At 42.7% G+C, this 25,506-nt stretch overlaps 1 protein-coding gene across 6 annotated transcripts in view; it reads right to left on the reverse strand.

The window, feature by feature from the left end:
* Vps26a (VPS26 retromer complex component A) overlaps positions 1-20,351 on the reverse strand; it is a 29,947-nt gene extending 9,596 nt beyond the window's left edge. Inside the window, exons 1-5 of one of the 6 annotated variants that reach the window (XM_063279302.1) lie at positions 20,193-20,351; positions 14,111-14,260; positions 5,594-5,669; positions 4,443-4,599; positions 3,039-3,203 (exon numbers count right to left, since the gene is read on the reverse strand). In XM_063279302.1, the coding sequence (XP_063135372.1) occupies positions 3,039-3,203; positions 4,443-4,599; positions 5,594-5,669; positions 14,111-14,260; positions 20,193-20,195 (551 nt within the window). In that variant the 5' untranslated portion in view covers positions 20,196-20,351. Of the gene's footprint in view, positions 1-3,038; positions 3,204-4,442; positions 4,600-5,593; positions 5,670-14,110; positions 14,261-19,916 lie in introns of those variants that run through there. The other 5 variants (XM_006256460.5, XM_039098875.2, NM_001007740.1 and 2 more) reach the window with 5 other exon arrangements.
* Positions 20,352-25,506: the final 5,155 nt, after the last annotated feature.

Here is a 25,506-nt window from a genome sequence, read left to right on the forward strand (position 1 = left end):
CAGAGCACTCAAATACTTAACTGAATGGAAAAACAAGACCTCATGTTGATGTTTATTTAACAAATACTGTTTTTCAGCACTAAAGCCCCTGCCTAAGAGCTCAGCATCATTAGTGTTATAAGGGCTGAACAGAGCAACTAGCCAAAATGAAAGAGACCCAGGGCCTATACTCAGGGGTTAAGTTGGCCACACAGTATTTAGTAAATGTTATGGTCTGACACACACACCCCAAAATAAGCTGTCACCATTTTGTTCCGTGTCTGCCAGTCGCTGACATAGAGAAGTGACTTGGCTCAAGGACATGCTGACTACACACCATTTTGTTCTATATGCTCTGAATGTGCTGTATGAAGTTTGCTTTTCTTAAGAAATTCCACAAAGCTTTACATAGAACGCATCAAATCAAAGTCAATATGAACTGTTAAGTCTAAAATATCTTGAGTCAGAGCTGCCCATCAGGCAGTCCTTCCTGCACCTATGTATGAGCTCACTGTGGTTTTTGTGGCTGACACTGAAGAATGGTCCTAATAATCCAAAAGGATATGATTATACTACTCATGCTCTGTCATCTCAGTGTTCTCCACGTCCCCTGTTCACCTCTCCCCACCCCACCCCACTACCAAAGGTCAGCTGATAATGCTTTGCCTAGTAAGCCAGCTTCTCTCCTCCTTGCCCTTTGAACCTGGTCTTTCCTGTAAAAAGTCTACTCTGAGAGCCACAGTTAGGTTTTTCCTTCGTGTGGTCCTGGACATCAGTACTACAGTGTGTGTTCAATAAACTATTCTTGTTTAACTGAGATTGGTGTATGCATGGTTTGTGTGGTGATTTCCAGACCCCAACAGTAAGTAAACCATGAAATCATGAAGTAACAACTTGAGAATACCTCCAATCCTCAGGACTATTTTTCTGCTTCCTCCCAGAACCAGAATTAACACAAGAACCCATGCACTGAGTAACACAAAAAAAGCTGTCAAGGAAGGAAAGACTTCCGTGACAGCTTCTCAGGTTCCAAACTACCTGATGGTTTTATGGACAATATCAAAGGCATATGTGACCTGCTTCAGTGATGCAAACCTGGGAGTAACAGCTACTGAAAAAAAAAATCACTTAAAAGGAGAGGGTAAACAGCACAACTGCTTCTTTAACAAACTTTAGGGCTGGAGAGATGGCTCAGTGTTTAAGAGCACTGACTGTTCTTCCAGAGGTCCTGAGTTCAATTCCCAACAACCACATGGTGGCTCACAACCATCTGTTATGAGATCTAATGCCCTCTTCTGGCATGCAAGTGTACAAGCAGATAGAGCACACATATATATAAAATAAATTAAAAAACTTTAAGGAAAAAGATGGGTGTGATGGCTCACACCTTTAGCCCCAGCACTCAGAAGACAGAGGCATTGCATGTCTGAGTTCGAGACCAGCCAGGTCTACAGAGTGAGTTCCAGGACAGCGAGGGCTACACAGAGACTCTGTCTCAAAAAACAAAAACAAACACAGACCAAATATGACATACTGTATTCTTGTTTGAATGCTGACTTAAACAAACCATGTGAGCTGGTCATGGTGGCACATGCCTTAAATCCCAGCACCTGGGAGGCAGAGACAGATGGATTTCTGTGAGTTTGAGGCCAGCTCTGTCTACAAAGTTAGTTTCAGGACAGTCAGAGCTATGTAAAGAAACTCTCAAAAAAAAAAAAAAAAAGAGGAAGATGATCAATGACAACAACTGTGACAAGTAGGAGTATGTAAATGTTGACCATGATGACATACTGATATTAAGGAGTTATTAATATTTTAGCTATAATGGTATTAGAAATCTATGGAACTGCAGAGCCCTGTATTGCTAAAGCACATCAGACCATGTCAGCAACTACTATGACACTGACGATAGTAGATCCAGGCCTAAAATTCCAGTTGAGACAGGAGCACCAAGCGTTTGAGGCCAGACTGGACTCAAAAATCTAAATTTAGGGCTGGGGAGATTAGGGCTCAGTGGTTAAGAGCACTGGCAGCTCTTTCAGAGATCCAGAGTTTAATTCCCAATAACCAATGGTGTCTCATAACTATCTATAATGGGATTTGATGTCCTCTTCTGACATCCAAGTGTACATACAGACAGAGCACTCCTACATTAAAAATAAAAACAAATAAAAAACAGAAAAACATCAAAACAGACAAAAACCAAACCAACAAACTACTGGAGGGCGATCTGTCTGTGAAGATTCTCCTGTCGCTCACTACAGTACTCATGGGCCCTGGTGTCCTCACACTGTTCAAAGATTTACTTATTTACTTTATGCATGTGAGTACACTATTGCTGTCTTCAGACACACCAGAAGAGGACATCAGGTCCCTCAGATCTGATGAAACCATGTGGTTTCTGGGAACTGAACTCGCAACCTCTAGAAGGGCAGTCAGCACTCATAACCGCTGAGCCATCTCTCCAGCCCTCCATAATACAATTTTTTTTTTTCGGAGCTGGGGACCGAACCCAGGGCCTTGCGCTTTCTAGGCAAGCGCTCTACCACTGAGCTAAATCCCCAACCCCTTCCATAATACAATTTTAAAAGGCATTACACAAGACCAGAAGTAGTGGTGTATACCCTTAATTCTAGCACTCCAAAAAAGAGGCAGGTGGATTTCTATGAGTTCAAAGCCAGCCTGGTCTACATAGTGAGTTCTAGGACAGCTATGGCTACACAGAAAGACCCTATCTCAAAAAACCATCACCCTAACAACAACGAGAAGTCATTATACAATAAACAAAGTCAGACCATTTTCTAAAAGTACAATATATAAAAGCATGCCTGACACACCTTCTTACCTCTGGGAAGATAGACAAGAAGACATTAGCAGTGGCTCAGCAGTTAGTAAAGATGAAAATTATATCACATTGTCCCCCTTTCACTCCTATATACCTTATATTTTCAACAATGCACATGTTTCACTTAAGTAATAAGAAAACAAGTGTGCAGTCTTTACTGCTCTAAGCTGTCTGTCAGGTGTGCTGTTAACAGAAGTGACCATCTGGTACTTACTTGGACTTATTGTACTCAAACTCTATGTGCAGACAGTCTTCAATTCCCACCTCCATTTTAATGGAGTTGTTGACCTCTGGGTAGGTGGCGAGCTGGTGAACAATAAGATCGTACTCTTTCACTAAGTCTGTCAGTCTTCTCACAATGGTCACCTTAAGGAAATACCTACAAAGTCAAGGAGAAGAAGTGAACCTCCTGGGTTAAATTCAGGTGCTTTAACGAGCAAATGTCAGCCAACTCAGCTTCCCCTTGCTGGGGTTCCAGGTGTCACTTGACTCCATTTGTTTTCTCATAAGGACTCTAAATTTGGGGTGCTTTGTACAAGAGAGTGAATCCAAGGCCTTTGCAGTCTAAGCGTGTTCTCTACCTATGCTCGCTTCTGGCCTCCCCGATGGTTTTGTTGTTGTTGTTGTTGCTTTGTTTATTTGTTCTGTTTTTGTTTTTGTTTTTAATGCCTCCAAATGAAAAAATACAAAATTCAGTCTTACAAGTAAATACTTTTGAAATGCTTTGGAGGACTACCATTGGCCTGCTTAGGAAGCCTCTCCATGTGAAGATTTTTCAAATCTTGTCAAGGCACAAGTATTTAGCTTTTGTGCTGCCAAACACAATCCCAAATGAGTAACACAATATTAAACAGGAAAAAGAAGGCTCTTAGACTCACTACATTAAGATTTAAATATTTAACTACCCTGGTCTTGGAGGCAGCTAGGGCCTCCTGCATAGACTTCAGGGAAAGAACTAGAGTGAGACTTTAGAAAATGGGATGCTAGTCCGTGAGGTGGCTCAGCGGGGACTAGCATTTGCTGCCTAGCCTGACAATCTTGTTCAACTCCTGGAATGGGAGAACCAACTGGAAGTTGTCCTGTGACCTTCAGATGTACACAGAGACGTGCAAGTGCCCACACACAACATAAAGAGAAGCAAAGGTTAAAGAAAACTGCAGTCCTGCTTCAGTTCTTCCCTTTGCTTGTGTAACCCTGACCACTCAACCTCTGGGTTATTATCTCTTTTTTTTTTCTTTTCTTTTCTTTTTTTCCGGAGCTGGGGACCGAAGCCAGGGCCTTGCGCTTACTAGGCAAGCGCTCTACCACTGAGCTAAATCCCCAACCCGGGTTATTATCTCTTAACCATAAGCTAAATGGGATTAATTAGGAAACTAAAGATCTTAAGTAACTAATAATAAAATTCATACAAAGAATTGTAAAACTGAAACATCTTTGAATTCATAATGTTAACAGCCATGATTATTTCAAATCATTGTCAGTCAAGTGAAACAAAGTCTGTAACAGACTATTTAAATGTTAAGCCTTCCATTCAGAACTGTAATCACAAGTCTGAGTAGGGCGTCAGTAGCAGCAGGGTTTTCTGGTTCAAGTCTGTACAGTCTCACGCACACCATACCTCAGGCGGACATTGGCACCGATGTATGACTCATATGGCTTTTCAACTTGCATGAATTCAAAGTCATAGCTTCTGCTCTGAGTCAGCTCTCCAGGCAAGGCTAGTTCCTTCACTAGGTTTACAAATTCATGAGTATTACTCTTGTCATTGAAAAGCTCTAAGAGATTTAAAACAGCAAAAAGACCAATTATACTTAATATCCAATTCAATGAAACCCAAGCTTCTATTGCCTAAACAAATTTTTACCAGAAGAATTAGTTAAATATGCTTTTACTTTAATACTCTAGGGCTAAGATTTCAATTTTATCCCCTCACCACATCCACTTGGACACTAATAAACTCCAGTGCGGCATAGGAACAACTCGTGACAGAAAGCTGCTCGCCCTTTCCTGCCGCTGTCCTTCAAGTAAAGCATATATCACTCTCATAGAGCTCACTACATGGAAGAATAAAACTAGCACCAGTTAGCTGCTATGATGTGCTCTGGAGTTCAGTCTCATCCATAATAGGCATGTAAATAGCTACCATTCCAGCTTGGATACTTTAAAAACATACAGTAAAAATTAGCTGGATTTTTAAACCTAGTTACGGTGAGTGTCTAAGTAAGACACACTTCCTTTCCTAACCCTTCAGCATCAAGACAGACATATGTAGCTTTGCTTTCTGCTAACTCCAGAGTGTCTCTGAGACTCCCACGTGGAAATGGACACAATCTGATTTAAGTCAAGAAGAATTTATTCCTTTTCTCTTTACGTAGAATTTTCTATTCAGGAGGGGTCTGGCTACAGGTAGACACTAGCTCAGGAGACAAATGCATGGGTAACCCCAAGAATGAGATGGAGGTGAAGGTGGTGGTGGTGGTGAGTAAGGCTGGTGAAAAACGAAGGCAGATGGGAGACAGCGTGATTATTTTTCAAGGCTGGTAGTTTACACAGCTTCTTTAATTTTTTACTAGCAGAGTCTAAGAAAAAGCAGAACCAGGCACATATCATTAAATACAACTGAGATGCATGGATGACTATGCTAGGTCCTCTTTCATTATATATAATCAGTTTCCTCTTCTCATAAGCTAAGCTCTAATTCAATTACTTAACTACCAAATCCAACCCTCTTCAGTCAAAGGAAAAAAATAATACTATTTTAAAACTCACCAATTTGACCTACAAATTCAATTCTAATTCCTTGATGCTCTAGCCTCTTTCCAGGCTGCTTAAAGGCTAGGTTTACCTGCCAAAACATGAAATTGTAAGAGATGTTAACAGTCCTTTGAGTGCGCCTACCAGATTCCTTCCAGATGAATGTAGTCTGTACATGAGGCATTCGATCATGAGGTGTTAAAAGCCACACCTCCCAGCACCAGGGAGGGCAACTCACAGGCAGTCACTAAGGAACTCATTACTGCACAAATAAAGAAGGCATCTGCTTTATTAGCACGGAATCCTGAGGGACAGAGGAAGTCTCCAACTCCCCATACGTGTTTCCTGGGCAGATAATGAAGTGGTTCTCGGACTAATATCTGAATGTGAAATATCGCTAATTCCAAGAATTAGCCTAAAAGACAAATTTCAGTTCTTTATAACCAAGAAAAATATACTTGCTCTAACCTCTGGCTGTAAATACAATGCTCATCAAACCAACTACAGTGCACCAGCAGCTGGAAGGCTGAGACAGGAGGATCATGAGGTTGAAGCTAACCAGGGCTACAGATTGAGTTTGAGGTCAGTAAAATACCCAGCCTTAAAAAAACAAACAAAAATAAATAAATAAAAGTTAAAGCAACATGTTATGTTTATATATAATTTGTGTTAAAATGCAGAATGTCTTCAGACTTACATTAACTTCAGGTATGATTAGCTTTCCTGGCCCCGCTCATTCATCTCAGTACTGAGAACTGAACCCAGGGCTCACAGCAACCTCGTGCACTGAGCTAGCTCTCCATCCCTGCCGTACTTTTGAATTGCACCATCTCAAAAGCCTTAGATCAATGTCCCTCCAAGGGGAAATCCTGAACTTCTAAATTTCTGTTTATTTTTAGGACAGGGTCTCTAACTCAGGCTGCCCTCAAGCTTTCTATATAGCCAAGGATGACTGTCCCCCTCCAATTCTCCTGCCTCTATTGCAAGTGCTGGGCTTCCAGGCATGTGCCCCCTTGTCCCATGTATGTGTGTGGTGCTGTGGACCAAAGCACCGAGACTTTGTGCAAGTGAGCTCTCTACCCACTGGGCTACGAATATCCTCAGCACCTCCAACTTAGACGTTTAATCTGAAAAAGCGCACAGGCTAGCGACTGGAGGACTTCTCTGGTCTTCTCTACAGCGTGCGAGGCAGGGTGGCGCACACAATCACCGCAGTGAGAAGGAAGAGGCAGTTCAACCTGGGCTACAGAGAAAGTTTCAGGGCAGCCAGGGCTATTGCACAGAAAACCCTGTCTCTAAAAAAAACAAAAAACAAAGAAAAAGAAAGAAAATGTGCTGTGGGATTAAGGGAGCAATGGAGAGCTGTTTCCTTCTTCTAACATTAAACATCTGAAGAGCATTTAGAAGATGGGCAAACAGAAACTTCTTGGCCCCAGTCTAACAGGAGAGAGGAGACTGGCTGTTGACTGTAGGGTACTGTCACCTACCCTGGTGGCAGCATTAGTTGGATTTGGAGCAGTAGGGGATTCTGGGAAGAGTCATTTGACAGCGGTACAACAACCTGCGCTTGAATAAATGTGTGGGGAGAAATGTGAAGGCGGTTGGTTGTCCTCGATGGCCACCGTCACAGCCACAGCTGTTCTGTCCATGCAGTGACCTCTCTGGAGTGTAGACTAGATGCTCTGACAAGCCCACACTGACTTCAAACTCTGAATCCTCCTGCCTCAGCCTCTGGATTGCAAGTGTAAGCCAAAACCAGACACTCCTTTATACTTTTCAAGCTCTGTTTTAGTTTTTATAATAAGCAAATAATCCTGCCAAAAGTCAGAAAACCTAATTTCTCATTTTTCCTTAGTAACCTATATTCACTCTGGAAAAAAAGAAAAATATTTATAAAAGACAAGTACTTAAATAAGCTTCACATATAACCAAGACATGGTAACACCCATTTTCAATTCCAGAACCTAAGAGGCCAAGACAAAAGAATCAAGAATTCAGGTCTATCCCAGATTGCATAACAAGTCCTGGGTCACCCTACACTACACACACACACACACTCTGTCTCAAAAGTCAATGAATTACAAATAAAAAATTAAAAATTAAGTATGTTTGGGGAGTGAGGTAGGTTTAAACTAATTACAACTAGTTTCTAAGAATAGTGGTCGATAATGCCCCTTAATTTTATTTTCTCTGATATTTTACTAGGATTCTGCTCTGCTCTCATATTTTTAGCAGGAACACTACAAAGATAACGTATTTTCTCAGTGTCTCCATGTTAGGAAACGTATGATGTCTGCTTCTGTTTCTGAAAAGTCCCATATAGCCCAGGCCGGTCTTGAGCACCTTATAAAGTCCCATGTAGCCCAGGCCGGTCTTGAGCACCCTATAAATCCAAGGGTGACCTCACACCTCCCTGGCCCTCAGGGGCTGGCATCACAAGTGCTGCCACTCCTAGTACATTACATCAGTTCATTTCAACATTAGTGCTGCTAATCCCAATCACTCAGTTAAGGGCATTTGTCCAGGTTCTCCATGGGGGTCAGAAAGGGTCTACTATGTAGTTCTGGGTGTCCTGGAACTTACTATGTACAACAGACTGGTCTTGAACTCACAGAGATCCACCTGCTTCCGTCCTTCACATGCTGGATTAAAGATGTACACCACTACTCTCCAATTTAAAGTTGGTATTTCCCCTTTTTGCAAATAAGGATTTTGTGTAGAAATAGGTGAGGCTGTATGTTTAAAAAGTGATGAACACTGAATGTTGGGAAAACAGGGCTATTTACACATTTCCTCAAACCAATAATGCAGTCTCAAAGCTCCTATGTCAGCATATGATACTCTGTACAAATAGAGAGTGCTATCTTCATAACTTATATGTCAATGTACCATATACCATTTACAGTGTCACAGGAAGACAGCAAAGCCTTCATTATTGTTACTGAATAGTGTGTTGATCTAAGACCAAGATTCTAAGTTCTGCCAGAAGAACACAGTTCAGATAGTACTGCTGACGGTACTATACAGAAGAACACAGTTCATACAGTACTGCTGATGGTACTATACAGACTTCCCTCACCTACGCAGCTCAGCTATAAACCATAATCTCAGACCAAACAGACACCTGCGTCACTAATGCATAGGAAATAAACACTGGTCAGTGTGGACAGCCCAGAGCCATCAGGTCAAAGTATTTTACTATCATCCAGCATCAAGTCCTCGTCTAAAGACAAAATAGTAAGATGCCCTAATAAAGCAAACTAGAAACAATGAAAAGTTACAATGTCACTTTGAAACAACTGCCAATGATAGTAATTATAGTTGCTTTATCTTGATTAAATCTAACAAGGTGGGGTTGGGGATTTAGCTCAGTGGTAGAGCGCTTGCCTAGCAAGCGCAAGGCCCTGGGTTCGGTCCCCAGCTCCGGAAAAAAAAAAAAATCTAACAAGGTTAGAAATCACATTTCTCCTTCTATGACAAGTCATTTTCATAGAACTGACAATTTTGACAGCCATACCTAATTATTTTGACAGGAGTGGTCTTTAAGTTGGGTATAGTACTGCACACCTTAACCCTGACATCTCTGAAGCAAAGGCGGGCAGATCTCTAAATTCAAAGTCAGCCTCATCTACATACTGGGTTTCTAGGACAGGCAGGACTACAGAGAGACTGTGCTAATAATTAATAATAATATAATAATAGTTTTTACATTTAAAACTAATGTAAAAGGAAAGCCATTCCCTTTTAAGGCTGCTATCTAAAAATCATAAATAAAGGAGGATGAGCTTCTTGGTTCAAAATGAGGTTTTACTTCCTGCCTTCCTTATAAATTTGGAATACAGGATATAGAACGAAACATTAAAAAAATTAAGCTGTAGACAAAAGAACTTTAGCATTACTTAGAAACGCTCCAACTTTTAAATCGCGTGTTTTAGTCGTAAAGGTATAAATGCACAAGTGCGCCGAGACACTGCCACTAGGAAGCAGCTTCTTTCTGTAAGTAGCACTGGGGCAAGGGGTATTACATCAAACACAGTAACCTCACGCAGAACAGCCATTTAGGTAAAATGGATAATGACCTAAGTGAGTGCACCACAGAATCCTGAGTAGAACACACAAGTACAACTTCCCGACCTTCATCCAGGCTGTGGCTTCTCAGAAGCACAAGTAATAACATAACAGATTAACTGGACGCCATCAAAATTTAAAATGTTTGTGCTTCAGACATCATGAAGAACTGGAAAGCAGACACAGTAGTGACCACACTAGGGACACAACACTTAGGAAGTGGAGCCAAGGCCAGTCTCTTCTATAGAGACCACATCTCAAAAAACCAATCAATCAATCAATCAATCAATAAACCAAATCCATGAGCTCACACTTCACACTAAGGCGGGCACAATAAAGAGACTACACAAGATCTGGGCATGACAGCACACACCTGTGATCCCAGCAGGGTAGCCAGGGCTGTGAGAGACTCTGTCTCAAAAATACTAACTAAGAAGGAATACAAATCATCCAAAATACGGGAACTAGCGTTCCCATCAGTGCTGGAGGAGACAATGGTGCAGTCGCCCTACAAGATAGCCCCTCCAAGGGGAAGCAGAGCTGGTGCCCACCAGGGTCTCTGCTCCTAAGTGCACAGCTACAAGGAGAAGGTAGGCCAGGGCCTCACTCACAGGGTCCTGATACTATGTTACACTCACGCTAGTCCTGGGCTTGCAGCAATTCTCCTGCCTCAGTCTCTCAAGTGCTGGGATTACAGACGTAAACTACAACTAATTTGGGATGTCCTTTACCATTTGGACATGATATATCCAGAACATTGTTCAGAATAAAATAGATTTTTAACACAAGCTATTAGATTGGGGGGGGTGGGGTCCTGATGACATGCTCAGTGATACAGTCACTAAAGGACAAATATTATATAACTATTTATACAGAATAGCTAGAGCAGGTAAAGCCTCAGGAAGCAGATTAGAGGTCACCAGGGAAAGAGCAGTGACTACTAATAGGACAAACAGGTTTTGTCATGTAAAAACCTTGAAGATATAGTGTGCTAAGATTAAAAAAGCACAAGTAATACCATTAGGCTGTACGGTTAAAGCGACAAAATAGGATTGGCAAGACGGTTCATTAAGTCAAGGCACTTGCCACCAATATTATTGCCCTGAGTTTGATCCCTACAACCTACCATGATAGAAGGAAAAACCAGCTTTCACAAGTTATCCTATGACTTCTATACACATGCTATAGCACACACTTTCCCCCTGCCCCCACACAAAATAAATGTTTTAAGAAATTTTAACATGAAAAATGCTAATAAATTCCTACCTATATATTCCACAAAACATCAACAAAAATTAAAATAGCCAAAAATGTTCCTGTTGTAAGTCAGAATAACAAACATATAATTATCATTCTTAATAACCATACAATGGATTACTAATCTGAAAAACATAGCGAACTACAGAATATCTAGGAATAATATGTCTGGTAAGCAAAACAAATGCCTTTTATAAAAGAGGACAAGAGATATTTATTGAATGGAACTAAAACATTTTAAAATTTACAATACAGTTTAAGAGAGTGAGGTAGTACACTAGCTACCCAAGCCTTGAAAAGATAACGCCCAGTGAAAGGAGCCACATTCCAAGGCTGCAGTGTGATTCCATGCATATGCAGTGCCCAGAACAGGAAACAAAGGAGATTTGTAGATGAGGGATTTGCAGGTAGTGGATCTGATCAAAGGGATAAATGTCTGAAGTCAGTGGTGAAGGTCACACAACTCTGCAAATACAGTAAGCAGCAATGACCTGGATCAGGGCCAATTTATGGGGTTTAAATTACAACTTAATTAGCATATTCAAGAGAAATGAAGAAAGATGTACATGCCACAAATACGCCATGAGAATAGAACAAGGAAGTCAGAATAGACCACATGACCTTTGCTTTATGACAAAGGTGACATTATAGTGTGATGAGAGGAAGGGATGACTTGTTCAACGTATGTCTGGGGTTAATTACAGATCCAAGTGTGGGGACACGTTTGACTTCTACAAAATAAGCAAAATCAATTCTAAATGAGCTATGGACCAGGACAGGGCACATGATGTAAAAAATGAAAACAGAATAACTCTGTGTTGTGGTTATAGCTGGAAAATGTCTAAATCAGGTCTGAATGAACAAAAAGGAAGCATAAGTGGAAAGTCAAGTCAAATTAAAAAAATAGAAGGAATAACAAACAAACAAACAAACAAACAAACCAGGCATGGAGTTGAACAGCTTTAATCTGAACACTGAACACTCCAGAAGCAGAGGCAGGGGTAGGCACAGCTCTGTGAGGAGGAGGACAGCCTGGTTTACAAACCGAGTTCCAGCTCAACAAGGAACACACACACACACACACACACACACACACACACACACACACACACGCACACACACGCACACACAATCACTAATGAAAGGAAGGAAAGAACTCTATAATTCAGTAACTAAGACTTTTTTCCTCTTTGGACAGGCTCTCATGTAGCCCAGACTGGCTCAAACTCGCAGTCCCAGGGTACTACCATACCCAGCCTTTATAAAAGGCACTCATCAAAAACATACAAAAAGAAGCCCATGAGATGGCTCAGCAGGCAACAGTGCTTGCTATGTAAGCTCCAGAACAGTAAAAGCCAGGTGTGTCTCACACCTATAACCCTAGCCCTGCACTGAGCAGTCGGACAGAAGGTGGGAACTAGAACGTCAGCTACACTGCACGCATGCGGCAAAGACAGCAAGAAAAAGCCCCAGTCTACAACCATGTGGAGGAGCAGACAAAATCCAGAAATGTCCTGACCTCCACATTCTCTCTGCATGCCCAGACTTTCATACTCCACACACAAACCAAACAAATCTTAAACCACATAAAAGTCCTACACACCAATATGAGCAAAGCCTGGAAATAGTCAACAGTCTTCAGTAAGTGAATGGATATGCTGGTTCATACAAAAGACATACATATTCACGTTTTGAGAGAGCCTTGCTCTGTAGCTCAGGCTAGCCTGGAAACACTATGTATGTAGCCTAGGGTAGCCTCAAACTTGAATCAATCCGCAGTCTCTTCAGTGTTCTCAATGATGCAAAGTATTGACATGAGCCATGGCCCCCACAAAAGATTATTTAGTGTTAAAAATAAATGAGTTACCAAGTCACAAAAAGATATTGATGAACAGAATAGAAACTAACCTAAAAAGGCTACATACTGCATGGTTCCAACTACACGCATTCTAGAAAAGGTGAATCCTAGAGAGCACGAACACCAGCGGTGGCCCCAGGCTCTGGAGACCGGTGTGGGCACAGATGCCAGGGAAGCATGAGCAGATGAGGGCACTCGGTAGGATGAGCCAGCCATTCTGCATGATGTTCAAATGATGGATACATAACAACAGTGCGTGTTGTCAAAACCCATACGTGTAACAGCAAGAGTGGACCTAGCTAGGCTATGAACCCATCTACCAGTGCCATCCATCAGTTCTTTGCTTTTTCCTTTTTAAAGTAGGGCATTAAGTAACCCACTTTGTCCTTGAGCTCCTGTGTAGCTGAAGGTCACCCTAAACTCCTCATCTCCGGCCTCTACTGCCCAAGCGCTAGGATTACAGACACACACCACCATGGCTGGCTTTAAACTAGACACAGTGGTTCTTGCTTTTGATCCCAGAGCTCGAGAGGCTGAATGAAGCAGGAAGACTAAGTCACTGTAGTCTAAGGTCAGCCTGAGTTACAAGGCCCTAACTCGATATATAATAATAAGACTAGGCAAATGTTATATTGTTAGGTTTTATAGGAGGGCATGGGGAAAGAGAGGCAATGTAAAGAACTTTGTGTTTTACCCATTTTTTTTTTTTTATGAAAATCTAAAACTGCTTTACAACAATTAAGGGTTAGCCAGGTAAGGAAGTGCACCCTGCTATCTGGTATCTCAGAGGTGGAGGGCAGGAGAGAGACCACAGGTTTAACATGGACTTTGGGACCAAGCTGGGCTATGTGAGACAAGAAGAAAGCACTACTGAGTAAAGAAAGGGTGGGAAAGGCAGGACTGTCCCAGAAGAAGGCGTCTTAAACCTATCTAGCCATACACACATATTCTGAAAGAGCTGAGGCCCACCCCCCAGGGTGAAGAGAAGAGAGCAAATGACATGTAATGACAGCACAGAAGAGGAAGCCACACCCAGAGTCAGAAAGACCCTCCCTAGGCCATAGCTTCCCAGAGCTCTCACTCTGTGTTAAGGAAGAAAGTCTCCAAAGCTTAAGACACGGCCATTAGCAGAGCTGCTGTGAAATGCAGACTCTGCCCCTGAAATCCTCCCACGGAAGAATCTTCCCTTACTGTTTTCAATCCATCAAGGATTTTGGTTGAGCTTCAGAAAAAAATTCTATTTCTAATACAACCATTCAAATTTAGATACAGCATAGACTATTTTAATAACAAATTTTAATATCCTAAAATTAGGAAACTGTCAAACAAACTCTCAAACCAAAGCTTACCTTTCCTGAGACAGATTCCCCATCATAGAAGAGATAGTGTTTTTCTACTTTGCCATCTTCCGTTTTCATTTCTGCCATTTTCCTGGTCTCCCCATCACTAAGGGCAACATCGATCTCACAGATGGGACCAAAAAAGCCTCCAAGAAAACTCTGCAATAAAGTAAAAGTGTTCATGATTATCCTATTTAGACGGTCACTACACTTTGAAAGTCAAACTTAATTGCTTTTAATATAAAGCCTAATAGATTACTAATCTGAGTTTGCAAAAATAAAAAAAGTTATCAAATTCTCCATCCAAACCGAATTGAGGGGCACACATGCATTCAATCCCCAGCACAGGTGCAAACCAAAACAACGATCCCACTGAGCACAGCACACACAGAGTTAACCCTGAGGCTCACACTCACAATTCAGAGAACAGACTTCCCGTTACAATGTTTACTACCAAAACAAACAAAAAAAGAACCTGAACATGCTATAACTTCAACCAATTCCACAAATTCCTACATAATAATGAGAATCTAACAACCAAAATGTAGGAACTCAGTTCCATGCATCCAAATTTGAAAAGCTGCAATCTTATTACACCCTTTTGAAGCTCTTCCATCAGAGAAAAATTTTCAGTCTAAACTACCCCCTTCAAGCTCAGTGTTACATTATCACAGTGAACTAATTACCATAAAACCTCTGCTCTATCAGGTCTGGACAGACTGAGTCACACCATGTAAGACTTTTGAGTAAACCTGGCACTCACATTAGAAGCTAATAAAATTCCCATAAATATTTCCAAAAGAAAACATATACACACTGTAATTACAGATAACTGCCTCCCAATGGCCAAGCACACTAGCTGGCAATGTAGCAACAAATACTGAGCAGACCCCAGGCATGGTTCTGACATGTAGATACAGCTGTGCATGCTGTGACATGCTATGAGCACTAACTCGGTGTTCTAGTCTTGTCATCGCACAGACCTTTATCCTTTCTGGTGTCTGTGCTTTCAGATGGGGTTCTTCTGTGCTGCTCCATTTAGTCTCTACCTAGAAAGTTCGAGCAGTCTTTCTAAGCAGCTAGCCCCACAGGCGTACCCCTCCACATCAGCGCCTATATTATCTTCCTCCCTAATCTGTTCTGCACAAAGACCAAAGTGACCCTTTAAAAACTCGCATCTGATCATGTTAAGTAAAATAATCTCAAAAAGATAAATACCACAATTCTCATATATTGTATCTATATTTAACTACACATATACAAACACAGGTGTGCTTGTGCGCACACACACACACACACACACACACACACACACACACACACACGCCATGAAATCAGAAGATAACTGGCAAGGAAGGGAGGGAGATGACAAGGGGTTAACAAGTTAAACGCAAGCAGAGCTCACTGAAATGTCATATGACAGCTGGGGAGTAAACACGAGCTCAGATCCCCAGTACCCATGTGAGGGGAAAGCTGTGTGGGGTTGGAGATTTAGCTCAGCGGTAGAATGCTTGCCTATTGAGCGCAAGGCCCTGGGTTCGGTCCTCAGCCCCGGAGCGGGGGGAAAAAAAAGCTATGTGATTGCTTGCTGTTTGTGTCCATAACCCTAACACTGGGACGGACACACACATATGCACGCCTGGTAGACCACTTGTAAATGTTCCAACAGTCTGGAAAGCTTGTAAACTGGACCTACTTTAGAGAGAAGTCTGGGGCCAGAATGAAGGCCCCGTTAAGTTATGTGCCCGGAGCCAAGATTTATGGCCTGAGATCAATCCCTAGAATCCATATGATAGAAGGAAAAAAACAACACCACAATTTGTCCTTTGACCTCCATATGTACAGTGTGGCAAGCACCCACGCACAAGAAATGCTTATTATTATTTTTTTTAATGTAGTTTTGTGGGGTTGGGGATTTGGCTCAGTGGTAGAGCGCTTGTCTAGCAAGCGCAAGGCCCTGGGTTCGGTCCCCAGCTCCAAAAAAAAGAATAGAAAAAAAATGTAGTTTTGCAGCTGGCCATGGTGGTAAATGACTATAAGCTCAGCACTTAGGAAGCAGAGGCATGAGCCCTACCGAAAGCTCAAGGCAGCCAGGCTATCCATGCCTCGTACCTGTAGAGCCCACAGAAGACATCAGATCCCCTGGGACTACAGTTATATAAACAGTTGTTAGCCATCATGTGAGTGTTAAGAATTGAACCTGTGTTTTCTGGGAAAGTAGTCAGTGCTCTTAATCACTGAGCCATTGCTCCAGCCCCAATATGCAAAATCTTTACAGGTAAGTTGACTTCAAATATGTTATTTTAAACACATGGACAATATATTATTTGATACAGCTTACAGATAGACCTACCAGTTCTCCAGATACAATCACCTTAAAGGATAGAAGTAATTTGTGCGTAAGTTCATCAGATTTGCCTGCCTGCCCTTGTCCTAAGTCACCTGACTCACTCACCCTTGATGACTGACTGGTCTCTGTATGGGTGATACCCTAATGAAAACTGGATTCTCCCCGCTTTGTTCTCACAGACTGAGGATGTATATGACTCTCCCTCTGAGCTGTACACTCTGAGGACAGACATTTTATCTTTTTTCATCATGAAAACAAGACCTTAATGCAGTTTCCAGTGCTTTACACAAGGCTCTCAAATACCTGTGGACTGCTACTTTTCAGTACACACATGCCACTCTAATAACAGAAAATAAGTGACTACACACAAGACAATGAACTGAAATCCGTGACTGTTGCTGAAACGAGCCCTTCCTTAGAAAACCAGGCTGGGCTGGGGCAAAGTCTAAGTCTGGAACTCATTAAGCATCAGCTCAGTCCTAGGGAGGACAAATAATGACAGTAAACAAGCCAAGGAGCCTCCTAAGGCTTTGTAGGTCACAGGTGACACAATGGCCAAATTGTTTTCACTATTCCTATGTTAAGAAGAGACAATTTCTTTCTTTTTAATCTTTTTTAAATGTATTTATGCATTTCTTTTTAATGTACACATTCTCTGTCTGCATGTGCACCTACACGCCAGAAGAGGGCACTAGATCCCTTTAAAGATGATTTGTGATCATGTGGGTGCTGGGAATTGAATTCAGGACCTTGGGAGGAGCAGCCGGTATTCTTACTCGCTGAGCCCCTATCTCATCAGCCCACATAAATCCTTTTTTTTTTAAATTTATGTATATCTTTTATTGTATGAATGTTTTGCCTGAGTATATATTTGCTTGCCAGGTGTGTGTTAGGCCTCTGTAGGGATCAAAAGAGGTTATCAGATCTTTTGCAACAGAAGTCACAGGTCACTGTGAGCCACTGTGTGGGTGCTGGGAATTGAATCCAGGTTCTCTTGAAAAGAGCAGCCAGTGCTCTTAACTGCTGAGCCATTTCCCCAGCCCCCACAAAAGGGACAGTTTCAAATAACTAGAAACTAGTACATTTAACATGCTCCTACATGTTAACAAAGACACCTACAACAATTTTCTTTCTACAATCATATTGTCTATCTTTTTTAAAACCAACATTTCAAACTCAATTTTAACCGGAAAACTAATTTCAACAGGAAAACTTGTAATTAGAGAAGAGGGAGTGGCAGGTATGTGGTCTGCAGGATCCACCCTCAGCTGTGAGTCTGCTTCCAGGAGGCAGTGAGGACTGAACCCAGGGCCTGAGCCTGTATTCTACTACTGAGCTATTAACACCCTCTTTGCCTCCCTCCCCTCCTCCCCCTCCCCCAGCTCGAGACTGGGTCTGTGTTACCTAGGCTAGCTTTAAATTTGAGATCTTTCTAGTCTCAACTCCCAGCAATATTCAACACTATGCCCTGTGTCCCAGTTACCTTCCATACACCAAATCTTGAGGTCGAAACTCCTAAAAACAGTAAACTGTGAAATAGTGTATTTCACCTAAAAAATTATATGTATGTGCAGCTCAAAATTTATTACTTCATATTTAGTAGTTTCCATTACGTGCAACTCACTGAGGCAGCAAGGGAGGAAGGGAGAAAGAAAAACTGACAAGAGGGGAAAGACAATATACTCAAGTAGCTGCCTATTTTAAACAGGGAAACTAAGTCAGATACATTCAACAAAGGCAACTGGCAGACTCCCCTTCCCATAATGTCAGCATTAGCTCATTTGAGTTACAAACCAAAAGCAGGGAAATTAAAATTCATTTTCTCCCCTAATTGGATACTCCCCAAAGTTACTTAAAGGAAAATTAAGACTTAGAAACTATGATAGATGTTTTACATATAAATTTATATATGGCAACTTTTTTCTACATATATTCTCTATGTAACATAGAGAATGATCTTTCCCAATGTGAAGTTTGACATTTAAAGACTCAAATTAAATACTACTTTAACAAAATTAAATTGCCACTAAAGCTGCCAAAACACAAGAAGACACAGTTATGCAATATTTTTCAATAATAGGGCAGGAGAGATGGCTCGGTGGTTAGGAGCACTGGCTGCTGTTCCAGAGGATCCCGGTTCAGACTCCCGGCATGCACATGATGGCTCAGAACTACAGTTCCAGGAGATCTGAGGCTGTCTTGAGGCCCTCTCAAACACCCAATAAGCACATGGTGCCAAGGCATACCTTGTTTAAGCATTACCACCTAGCAAAATTACACATGTAAACATAAAAATCTAACAAACTTTTTGGCCACCACTTAAGAAAATGTATTAAGTCTGCTGGATGTAAAAAAACAGAACTTGAGGGAAAGGAAAAACAAGCAAAATATATATGAAACAATTTTACAGTAAGAAAAAAAAAAAAAAAACAACAAAAAACAGAAACGAGCTCAGAGGAACCAAGGCTTCCACAACCTATTCACTGAGCCCACACACGATGAAACAGCAAATTCTCATACATACATGCGTGTCTATTACAAAGGCTTTAACGCTTTACAATTTCGTTTGACAAATGCCTTAAAAATAAAAAAGTTGCTCGTGAACGTAACTAGAAGGACTAATTACAAATGTAAGCAAAGAGTAAGAGAGCGGTTTAAGTTTTCAAATTATAAGCAATGAAAGGAGGGCTTCCTAACAGCCAAATAATTCCTTCATAGTTACTTCCACCTTAAACTAACTTATCTAAACAAATGCTTAACTCTCTGCTGCAAGGAAGCAAGCAGTTTGCCTTGTTCATCTGTCCCGGAACTCATCCAAATATGTGTTTAAGAAAACGTTCCCCTGAACTTCTCCCATCCCCCAAACTCTGGAGAAAGCAACATGATTTCTGACTTAAAGTTATTTAATCAAAGCAACGTTTTAAAAATAGACCTGGCTGACTGGCTTGGGACGAAAACTCTCAAGCAGTTTATGAAAAGCGGTGAGCTGGGGAGGGCAGTTAGTATGAGGAGAGCGTACTGTAGGCTCTCAAGGAGTATATGCTAAATAACGAGGCAGATGAGCTCCAATCTAAAGACTGCGAGCACGTAGTTAAACACTAGCGTGCCCAACGGTGCTTTCCATTAAGTGTGGTTAAGTGCTCTGATTTTCATCCCTCCCTGGGCTCCCAAGACAACATCCCAAAGCTCAAAGTTGTGGAAACCGCTTAGGGAAGGAAGTGAAACCAAGTGCTTAAATCGGTGTCTGGAGATAAATGAGGGTCTCGGTTCCGACACCCTTTTCTCTCCCCACCCCTCCTATTCTACAACTGCCAAAAGCCTCCACCCGGGTCAGGAAATCGCAGAATGTCTCCACATTCAACTTAAAGAAAATAAGCGGACTCTATCGAGCTCGGGACGGGCACGGTGAGCAGGTCTCGCCAGAGTCCGGAACTGAGAGATTGGGCACTGACAGTCCTCGGCTACCTTGGAAGGCGAGGCCCCGGGGCTCCGGCTGGGCGAGCTGCGGGTCCCCAGCCAGGGTCCCCACAGCCGGTCCAGGAAGGCTGGCAGAGGTTCCGACATGGCCAGGACAGTGTCGCCGGCCGCCGGTGCTCAGGCCTGGCCGGGACCGGGCAGCCCTCAGGCCTCACCGCTCCGCGACCCTTCCCTGCAGACTCCGCGCCGCGCCCGCCGTTGGGAGTCCCGCCTCGTGCCCCGCGGCCCCGCGGGAGACGATCTCTCGGGCCGCCGCGCACTCACCATTGTCACCGCCGCCGGGTCCCCCCACTCCACTCGGCTTTCCCTTAGGAGAACTCACAGCCTGGGTGCCTGCGCCCCGCCGCCCGTCACGTGACCGTAGGCCACCAGCCGCACGTGACCACTCCTTTTCCTCTTCTCCCTCCCCCTACTCCAGCCCCGCCCCATTAAAGGCCCCGCCCGTATGGAAGGCCGTTAGCGGGGTTTCTGTGCCCCGCCCTTTCGGCTGAGGGGCGTGGTCGGTGCGGGTGACGTCAGATGGGAGGGGTCAATAAAAGGTCTTCCCAGTCCTTCAACCTTAGAGCTGTGGAACTCCTCCCCCGACCCGCCCATTTCCTCTTCCCTAGAGAAGATTGAGGGACTCCGGGAGGAAGCAAGGATTTGTGCAAGACTCGTGTCTTTGTCGGCTTGCTGCGTTTCCGACCTTCGCACCTGATCTCACCTGAAGCGGTTTCCCGCCTCAGCCCTGAGAATGGTTGGCCTCCGAAGAGACCAATAGGGAGAAAAACTAATCTTTAGAGCACATCCTTTGTGGTTCAGCGATAGCTCGCGACCTATCCCTCCAAGCCGGAAAGGCAGGACTCGCAGATCGGTTCCGCCCTTCTTGCCTGATAACAGCCCTTCCTAAAAGTTTCGCAAGCGTGCAAAACGCGCCTCTGCAACAACTCTTACCAGTCACTTTAGTGGAGGCCTAGAAGACCTGAGGATGGATGAAATACTACGAAGGCTTTGGAGATGAACCTTTCATTCAAATTCAAGGGGGACGGGGGAGGGGAGGGGAAGGGGCGGTCATCAGCCCCATCGTAACAAAACTCAACTTGGGAAGCAGAGTGTCAAGTCTGAAAGTCTAAAATATTTAAAGGTTAAAATGAGGCTATGGTCTCTAATCGCGAAAGAATTCTAACACTGGAAATGAGTCTTTTGTTTTGTTTGTGAGGCAGGGTCTCGTGTAGACTCTGCTAGCCACAGTGGAGAGTGAGCATCTCCAAAGTGCCTTCCCAATGCTGGAATTGCAGGAGTCACTTCTGGTTTTGTGCGTTGCTGCAGTTGGAACACTGTACTTGCTGTATGCATACAGGGGAAATCTCTAGGCTAAAATGATATTATCTGAAAACAAAGTTTAATGATTGCAATGCCAGGGAGCTTTGGAACAGATGGATGTTTGTGTATATATTTATTGTTGAGACAGGGTCTAACTAGGTGTCCCAGTCTTGTCTGGAATATGCTATGTAGCCCGGGCTGTCAAGAAACATCTGTCCTACCTACAGCGCGCCCAGTACTGGGGATTACCTGCCAGATCTACAAAAGGGTAAGATAGGGGCTGGAGAGATGGCTCAGTGGTTAAGAGCACTGGCTGCTCTTCCAGAGGTCCTGAGTTCAAATCCCAGCAACCACATGGTGGCTTGCAACCGTCTGTAATGAGATCTGATGCCCCCTTCTGGTGTGTCTGAAGACAGTGACAGTGTACTTATATATAATAAATAAATTTAAAAAAAAAAAAGGGTAAGATAGTATTGGGACAGAGATGGGAGTTTAGAGCTCAAAATAGTATTGATTAAAAACCTGTGATGTAGATGGCTTGGACGAAGGTGCATCACCCACTCTATAAAGAAAAGGATAAGACAGGCATAGAGGTTCATAGCTGTAATCTCAGCACTGGAGACAAAAGTAGAAGAATCGCCATGAATTAAAAGCCCCTGGGAGATCACTGGTTGACTTGGGCTCCCGTGTGAGGCCCTGTTACAAAGAAACAAAAGAGAAACAGTTGCCCATAGTCTAAGATCTGAAAGCTTAACTGTGTTCTTGATGCTAGCACCCTTTGCTCAAAATACTTTCCCCTCTAAACTGCTGTGGTATGTTTGTCAAAAATCTATGGACTGGGCTGGAGAGTTGGCTCAGCAAAGTCGAGAGCACTTGCTGGCTACACTTAGAGAGGAATGAGATTGGATTTTCAGCATCCAAATAGTGGCTCACTACCAGGGGGCTCTGATACCCTCTTCTGGTCTCCCTAGGCACAACATATGCAGGGTTTGTACATTCATTCTGCAAAACATCCATACACATAAAAGATTCTTTTTTAAAAAAATCAGCTATCTGTATAACGATTGATCTCTTTCTAGACTTTCCGTATCTACACACACTATCACACTGTCTTGACTTCTAAAAGGTTACAGTAAGTGTTGACTCAAGGAGGTAAAATAAAAACAATATTGGATCTTTTATTCATGAACTTTGTGTGTTTTTCTAATTTTTAGATTTTTTTAGTGTTCTTCACCAGTGTTTATAGTTTCTAGTGGTACATATTTTTATTTAGTTTATCTCTAAGTGCCTGTATTTTAACACTATTGTAAATGGAACTTTAAAAATTATATATATATATATATATATATATATATATGAGTTTATTTAAGGCATGGGGAAGGGAGTTGAGGGAGGAGGGGGGGAGAAGACAGAGAGAAGGGATGGAGAGAAGAGAGGCCAGCCAGGAACACATGGGATGGGGAGAGACGGGACAGAGCAAATAAGGGTAAGAGATTAAGAGAATAAGAGCAGAACTTTAAATTTTTCGTTTTTCAGTTGTTCATTATTTGTGTAACTTTCTTTTTTTTTTTAAAGATTTATTTATTTATTGTATGTACAGCATTCTGTCTGCATATGTGACTGCAGGCCAGAAGAGGGCACCAGATCTCATTACAGATGGTTGTGAGCCACCATGTGATTGCTGGGATTTGAACTCAGGACCTCTGGAAGAGCAGTCAGTGCTCTTAACCGCTGAGCCATCTCTCCAGTCCTGTGTGTAACTTTCTTGTATTGACTGTGTACCTTGCAATTTCTCTAAATTTCTTTGATGATTTGCTCCAGGATTTTTTCTCCCTCTCATTACCTGGGTTTCTTTTTCGCTTTGTGGAGCTGAGGACTGAACCAGAGCCTCATGGACCCCAATTAATCAGCCTAGCACTAAGCTGCATTCTCAGCCCTCTTCCTGGAATTTCTTGAAACCCTAGATGGAGCATCCTAAATGGATTTTTTAAATTATTTATTATATGTAAGTACACTGTAGCTGTCTTCAGATACACCAGAAGAGGGCATCAGATCCCATTACAGATGGTTGTGAGCCACCATGTAGTTGCTGGGATTTGAACCCAGGACCTCTGGAAGAGCAGTCAGTGCTCTTAACCACTGAGCCATCTCTCCAGCCTCCCAAATGGAGTTTTACTTTCCTTCCTGTGCTCCAATTATCTGTCTCTCGTTCTTTTTCTTTTTCCTTTTCATGTTTCTTTATTCTGGGAAGTGTGTGCTACAGCATGTGCTTGGAGAGCAGAATTTGTAGATGTCACTTCTGGGAATTGAGCCCAGGTCCTCAGCTTTGTCAGCAAACATCTTTATCTGATGAGCCATCTCACTGGTCCTTCTTTATGTTTTTGTCCCAGAAATGATCTTAGTACATATCTCAGGCTGACCTTAGACTCGTGATCCTCCTGCCTCGGTCCCTGAATGCAAAAATTATATCATGAGCCACCATGTTTGCTCATGTTCCAGTTCTCATGATGATTGTGCGTGTGTGTGTGTGTGTGTGTGTGTGCGTTACTGTGTAGTGGTATGTGTGTGTGTGTTACTGTGCATTGGTATGTGTGTGTGTGTTACTGTGCAGTGGTGTGTGTGTGTTACTGTGCAGTGGTGTGTGTGTGTTACTGTGCAGTGGTATGTGTGTGTGTTACTGTGCAGTGGTATGTGTGTGTGTTACTGTGCAGTGGTGTGTGTGTGTGTTACTGTGTGCAGTGGTATGTGTGTGTGTTACTGTGTGCAGTGGTATGTGTGTGTGTTACTGTGCAGTGGTATGTGTGTGTGTTACTGTGCAGTGGTATGTGTGTGTGTTACTGTGCAGTGGTGTGTGTGTGTTACTGTGCAGTGGTGTGTGTGTTACTGTGCAGTGGTATGTGTGTGTGTTACTGTGCAGTGGTGTGCATGTGTGTGTGTTACTGTGCAGTGGTGTGTGTGTTACTGTGCAGTGGTGTGTGTTACTGTGTGCAATGATGTGTGTGTGTTACTGTGCAGTGGTGTGTGTGTATGTGTGTTACTGTGCAGTGGTGTGTGTTACTGTGCAGTGGTGTGTGTTACTGTGTGCAGTGGTGTGTGTGTGTGTTACTGTGCAGTGGTATGTGTGTGTGTGTTACTGTGCAGTGGTATGTGTGTGTTACTGTGCAGTGGTGTACATGTGTGTGTGTTACTGTGCAGTGGTGTGCATGTGTGTGTGTTACTGTGCAGTGGTATGTGTGTTACTGTGCAGTGGTAGCCAATGTCTGGCATAGCTGTCAGTGAGCCTTTTCTTTAAGTGTTCAAACCTTAGTATAATCCATCCTCAAATTCTATCAAAGTTGGTTAGTGTGACCAACAGAATAATGTGCTGTGGCTGTCTCAAGCTGCTCCTGACTTGGTTTCTCCTGGCCACTTCCTTCTATAGACATCAGCCCCCATGCCATAAAGCCCCGTGGAGAGGAGTCATTTCCTGTCTCTTCTGAAAACAGATGGTAGGACCTGCCAGCCCGAGATTACCCATGTGAAAACTCTCATCCTTGGTCAAGTCTTCAGATGGCTCTAGCTCTGGGGAACATCCTAACTGTATTTTAAATTTTTATTTATTTTTATGTGCATTGATGTTTTGCCTGTATGTATGTCTGGGTGAGGATGCCAGATCCCCTGGAACTGGAGTTCAAACAGTTATGAGCCACCATGTGGGTGCTTGTAATTGGAACCCGGTCTTCTGGAAGAGCATCCAGTGTTCTTAACCACTGAGCCATCTCTCTTCAAAGACTTTCTAGATAGAATCTTCGGATATCTACTCAATTTCTGGTCAGCATAAGCCACAAAATCTTTAAATGTTTATTGCTTTAAGTCACCAAGGTTTTGGTTTTTTTGCTTAGTTCTGTCCTTTTGGATCTCACTATCTAGCCCTGGCTGACCTGGAATTTGTTAGTCTTTTTTTTTTTTTTTTTTTTCCTCCGGAGCTGGGGACCGAACCCAGGGCCTTGTGCTTCCTAGGTAAGCGCTCTACCACTGAGCTAAATCCCCAGCCCCGGAATTTGTTAGTCTTGAATTCACATATTCACCTGCTAGATCCTGGGATTTTATATATATATATATATATATATATATATATATGTATATATATATATGCACCACAGAGTTTTAAGATGATTAATTATGTAGTAATAAATAATAAGGCCGGATGTGGTGGCACACGCCTTTAATCACAGCAGTCAGGAGACTAAGGCAGGTGGATCTCTGAGTTTGAGGCCAGCCTGGTCTACAGAGCAAG

This window comes from Rattus norvegicus, chromosome 20 (assembly GCF_036323735.1).
Source record: "Rattus norvegicus strain BN/NHsdMcwi chromosome 20, GRCr8, whole genome shotgun sequence".
NCBI lineage: Eukaryota > Metazoa > Chordata > Mammalia > Rodentia > Muridae > Rattus > Rattus norvegicus.